The 6,000-nt window shown below is 37.7% G+C and overlaps 1 protein-coding gene across 1 annotated transcript; it reads right to left on the reverse strand.

Annotated features, from left to right (window-relative positions):
- Positions 1-3,036: 3,036 nt before the first annotated feature.
- Positions 3,037-5,146, reverse strand: LOC103711150 (WUSCHEL-related homeobox 3A-like). Its single transcript, XM_088702076.2, has 2 exons — positions 4,621-5,146; positions 3,037-3,600 (listed from the first exon to the last, which is right to left on the reverse strand). Exons 1-2 carry the CDS (start codon positions 4,975-4,977, stop codon positions 3,349-3,351), a joined length of 609 nt encoding a protein of 202 aa, XP_088558202.1. The 5' UTR covers positions 4,978-5,146; the 3' UTR covers positions 3,037-3,348.
- Positions 5,147-6,000: the final 854 nt, after the last annotated feature.

Here is a 6,000-nt window from a genome sequence, read left to right on the forward strand (position 1 = left end):
GGTCAGATTATCATAAATTCATAGTAAAGGAAATTAATATTTCCTGATATGAAGATTTCTTCTCATCAATTTAGAGATGCTCCTCAGACCCGAATAAAGACCCATATATGGCCCATGGTTTTACTTGCTACATCACTAGGCTCTTATTGTACTTGACTTTTCTTCCTTGTTTTACCATCGGAGGTAATCTAATTGCTAAGCATGTAGCAACTAATTAGGTTCCTGTTACAATCCAGACCTTATCCAAAAAGACTAATCGAAAGATATTTTTTTGGTTCTTTAGCTCTATATAAATACCGAAGATCTTTTCGGTGAATAATTGATATGAGACGAAGTACACGCCCGTACAGGTCCTCGTATACTTCTCCTATTTAAGCTTTAACGTCCTTGTCTAGCTAAAGATCCAAATCCCTTCAAATCTAATCACAAACACCATGATCGGCCATGGTTAGCCTCAATAAATACGTGCTGCAATATTGTCCTCTAGTCCACATGGGTCATGTGTCGCGTCTCCTCTGATACCATTTATCATGATTCAGAATTTTACCTAAAAAAGTTAGTTAAAAGGTACTTTTGAGGTTTCTTAATTTTATATAAATATCCAAGATCTCTCTAATGAATAATTAATGTGAAACTAAATACACATCTACATAGGCCTTCGTAGTTGCACTTATGCCTAAGTTTGGCGAGCCGTACGTGATAAAAAGGCTAAAATAGATGAGAGGAGATGATTGGTTTATGGAGTTGGCTTATAGAGATTTAACAATAGATGTATACTTTCGTACCATACTGCTACTTCTACCGAATCAGCAACATGATAGTTTTGATTGTTTAATTGAAGCAACCCTTTTTTTCATAGGAAAATATAGGTGTCCTGCTAGCTTATAAAATAGACATGTTGCACTGATAAGTTCACATTTTTCCCACTTGGCAAGGGGAACACATGAATCTACCTAATTAGGAAGGGACAATTGTGCATGGTTTATCCAACTCATTAGTTATTACACCCATGATGACTTGGTAAAAAGATGGGACTTGAATGTATATGAAAATTATTTTAAAGAAAAGGAAATAAAAATTACATAAAAAGATAAAATTATATAAAAATATAATGAAGATGTCCCTCCTGGATTCCTCATATGAGTGGCATTTTTTTATAGTGCATTTTCGCTCTCATCCTTTGTACAATCGGGTGAATATTTTTTTACCCCTTTATCTACTCCGATGGTACAACATAAATACTTTTTATATGATATGCATGCAATAAGCTCGCAGTGAAAAAATAAAAAATAACTGTCAGCAATTTATGAGGGTGACAGGGAGACAAAGGATGCCATCGCCGCCGCTGAGGATGAGGATAACTACAGTAAAAGGGGGGCATGGGTGGTGACGAAGCTTGTGGTAGTTTTTGCCGAAGGAGACTGCGAAGAGGACGATATCCGGGGGAACATCTTATGACACTACCCCCATGACAACGATACTTCAGGATCCGACGTTCCTAAAAAAACGACTCACTCCGTCCTTTTTTTATTTTTTATAATCATATATATATATATATATATATATATATATATATATATATATATATATATATATATATATATATATATATATACAGTATCACAACTTAGAATTATGCATAATTTTTTTATTATAATATATACAATATTAAATTTTTCTCTGAATCACTATATATTTTAAATAAATGAATTCCAATGCACGATTCCTCGTGAACAGACAAAATATCATTGACTTTATGGTGCAAAGGGCATGGATGGAAATGCAGCCAAAAAGATGCCATTCTCATTAGAGGGACATCTATGTTGAATTTTTACTTTTTTTTTTTTTTTTTTTAACAACTTATAATTTTATCCAAAAAAATCTAGTCAGAAGGTGTTATTAGAATTTTTCGGTATATATATGCATCCAAGATCTACTCAACGAATAGCTGATATAGAACTAAACTCACGATTATATCGATCGTTAATTGCATATTTTTCTAAGCTCTAGCATCTTTATTGCGCTCCAAGGATTTAAATTCATTCACAAGTACTACAAATCTAATCATAAATTAATATCACGATCAATCTATAGTCGATCTAAATGTGTCGATCTAAATGTGTCGATCTAAATGTGTCGATCTGTAGTGTTCCTTCGTCTACATGGACCGTAGATCGAATTTGCTCTAATACTATTTGTAATGATCCAAAATTATATCAGAAAAAAACTAGCCATAATATGTTATTTAGATTACTTTGTGTTGGATAAATATCCAACATCTACCAAGTACATAGTTATGGTGTGGGGCTAAAAATATAAACATATAGATTCATATATTTTTTAAAAAAATATATATACATGTAAAAATCATTACTACTTGTCAATTTTTAAATATATGTGATTCTCAATTTAATCTCATTTTAAAAGAAAGAGAAAAAAAAAAGAGAGAAAAAGAGGAACATGATTTCAAATAAACCTACGGTTTATGAAAGATTTAGAAGCGAGTAAGCAGCCAATGATGGATCAAGAGGAAAAAGATAAAACCCTTTTTTTTTCATTTGAGGCTTTTTGTTTTTATAAGTTCGGTGAGAAATGCGCGAAATTTTCTAACCCTATTATCATCGGATCTCAGCCTGTTGAGCACCTTTTTTTCCCCCAACTCTTTCCGTTTACCTTTTGTTCGGTAGTAGAAAAATTAAGGCTGCCATTACGAAATCCCGAAGAGAAAAATGGCAGCCAATGACACCAACTCCCAAGAACCCGTCTTGTCTACTACACAACTTAGCCTCAGATCCTACCTCTCTCTCTCTCTCTCTCTCTCTCTCTCCTCTCTTTGCATTGTTTCTCTTCCTTACGTCTAGAGAGAGAGGTAGGAGAGTGTTTCTCTTCCTTACGTCTAGAGAGAGAGGTAGGAGAGAGAGAGAGAGAGAGAGAGAGGTAGGAGAGAGAGAGAGAGACAGGGTCGAGGTCTGATTGACTGGTCTTAAAACCATTAAAGGCTGATATTAACAAGTCTTCCAAGTACTGATGTAGGGCTTGGCAGCTTTTGGAAACAACAGACAGAGATGAGAACAGAAAATCCAAATCAAAAGAAAAGGAGTGGAAAGAAACAGACACCCCAACGAATAGTGCCATGGACTCCAATTTGGAAACAAAACAAAAGGGTAACAGTGCATGCAGATTAACGTACTGAGTTACACAAGTAGCTTCTCTACTAGACCATACAACACTCTTAGCATCACCAGCAGAAGAGAAGAAGCTACAGGAAAAGATCTAGAGAGATACATAATAGATAGGCCCATGTATATTTAGGTGGATAGACACCTAGCCCGTTAGAGAGGCCATCAGCTATGGAGACAAGTTGGTGGACGTAGAGCATGAGGAAGACTTGCTGGTACTGCGCTCATCCTTGAGCCCAGTGCTCTTGGTGGGGAAGAGATCCAGAGTCTTGAGAGGCCGAGGGCAGCACTGTGGAATCGCCGAGCCCCCATCCATCTTCACCATCCGCTCATACCCATACCCCATGTTACTTGCCCTCGCTGGGGTTTCTACTCCTCCGCCGGTCTCCAGTTTGCAGAGCAAATTTAGTCCTTCGTTTGCCTCCCGGGATCCTCCTCCCTATACCACAACACCAACAAGAACAGTGACTAGCTGATCTAAGTTAGAAGAGATATGATCGATTCTATCTAGATTTGCTTCTCTGAAGCGACTGGGGCCGCTCCCACCATTAATATAGTATTGATGTTCAAAAGTGCCTACATTAACATGCATAAAATAGTTAAGTTATGCCGATACTCTTGACATCTATTTCAGTTATCAACTAATATTAGTTGGATATATATAAATGTTGGATAGAAGAACTATTTGATTCTGAGCTCCATATTAACTGCTGAAGCTCTATCCATGGGATAGGAAATGTTAGACATGAATCATAATTAGCACATATATTCTTTACTCCATTTTGTCGAAAAGAACTGTGTAAACCAAGTTCTCCACTTCTTGTCGATATGAGAAAGTTTGCTGAGGAATGCTGGGCATGAAGTAGCGCCCAACATGGTAGTATCAGAAACCTTAAAATCGAATAACAAATAGATGGAATATGCACATGATAGTGAGCGAAACCCACAAGAGATATGAAGCCTTGCACCCAAGCAAAGGTGGCAGAAAGTCCATGAGCTAGATAAGGAAACGATAGACAGCTTTCTCGGAAAGAAAAGGGTAATGCTAAGACACGAATCACAATTAGCACAACCATCACCCTGTCTTGTCAAACGGAAGTCCACAAACTAGCTTTGCTTCTACTTCTTAGATCTTGCTAAAAGTAGCCAGCCATGTAGTAAGAGTACTATATTCCAGTATCTAAATAAAGAAAACCCAAGAGTCCAACAGAAAAAACCACAATTAATGAAATGAAATGAAACAATGAGCCAGACTGACTAAAGATATAAACTAACCATAACCATATCCAAGAAGTCATATATAAACTAACAATAAATATAGAAAGATATGAACAAGCCTAATTATTGGAGTCAGTGGTAGTGATAGCATTAGCATCATGGAGGTTAAGAGTAGGAAAAATGTACCTACCGAGAAACAATGGCAGAGAGGGGAAGAGGTGACGGGGACCTGGTGGAGGAGGTTAGGTAGGGTCTGGTGGCGGAATGGAAGAGGAGGAGGAAGTGGTGGAGGATGGAAGGTTTCCTCTAAGCGGTGGAGAGAGTGTGGGTGGGAGCAGGAGTAGAGAAGGTGCTGGTGCCTGCTAAGTCTCCTTCGGAGCTTCTGCCGGTCCCTGGCCTTGTGGTTCTGGAACCAGTAGAACACATTCTTTCCCTCAATCCTCCCGTAGAAGGAGAGGTGGGCTGTTATCTGCTGTATCTGAGAAGCACTGGGAGTCCGAACTCCACTCCTATACATCTCTTCCAGTATCATCAGTTGCTCTGGTGTTGGGCACCACCTTGTTGAAGGAGCCTGAGGCATCTTTCGCTCTCTCTATCTCTTGCTTTTTCTCCTAGCTTTGTCTCTTTCTGGATGTCTCACTAGCTTTTGGATGCATGAGGGAGGAAGGCAGATGGAAGGGGGGGAGAGAGAGAAAGAGGAGAAGACAAGGGACAAAAGGGATGTGTGGAGAAAGGGGGAGGAGCAAAGTGGGTGGTGTATAAAAAGTTGGGGATGAGAAGGGGAGGAAGTACTGTCATGCTGATGTTGTTCTGAGAAGGGCATTGAATTGGGGTGTTACTGTATTTGCGACTTTGTTTTTACTCTTTTTAACTTTTCCTTCTTTTTTATCCATAAAAAACTTTTCCTTCTTCTTGCGTTTATAACTGGTTAGATAGAGAGAGAGAGAAGAGAGGAGAAGAGGAGGAGGAATTCGGGAGATATCACACCTGTTCTGTGGAGTGCTTGGTTGGTGGGAAAGTCATTGAAGAGGGGGAATGACACGCAGCCTCTCACACGCCTTCCTGTCTACCGTTTCAGTTGGGAAGTAAATTATAAGGTGATGATGGCCTGCATCATTCCACCAAAGTCCAACCCAGCCAGCGCATCCTTAGATTCTCTCTCTCATTAAAAATGCTGCTTGAAATTTACATTGAGATTGCAATGAGGGATCCGTGCACAAAAAAAAAAAAAGTTGATTTTCTTTGGCAACTTTGTCATGGTGCTCACTTAGATCCAAATAATTTAAAGAGTTTTCAATCCATATGCGCATATCTTTAATAACTATTGCATGATACAACAGTAGATGCGCGTAAAAGAAGATAAATCATTTTTTTACATAAAAGATACGATCTTTGCTTTTTCAATAAAGCCTCTTGTTGGGTAATAAATTTTTTTTTTAATCATGATTGACATTGCAATATTAAGCTTAACTATAAGTTGTCGGATAAACTAATCTAATATATATGATATGAACTTTTATTTATTATTAATCGGACTTAAAAATTATTTGATCCCACCAAATATCATAATTTTATTTTTTTAGTTTTATTATAATTTTATTTG

Source organism: Phoenix dactylifera, chromosome 8 (genome assembly GCF_051530095.1).
Source record: "Phoenix dactylifera cultivar Ajwa chromosome 8, Ajwa_hap1_PhDact_Kaust_v1.1, whole genome shotgun sequence".
NCBI lineage: Eukaryota > Viridiplantae > Streptophyta > Magnoliopsida > Arecales > Arecaceae > Phoenix > Phoenix dactylifera.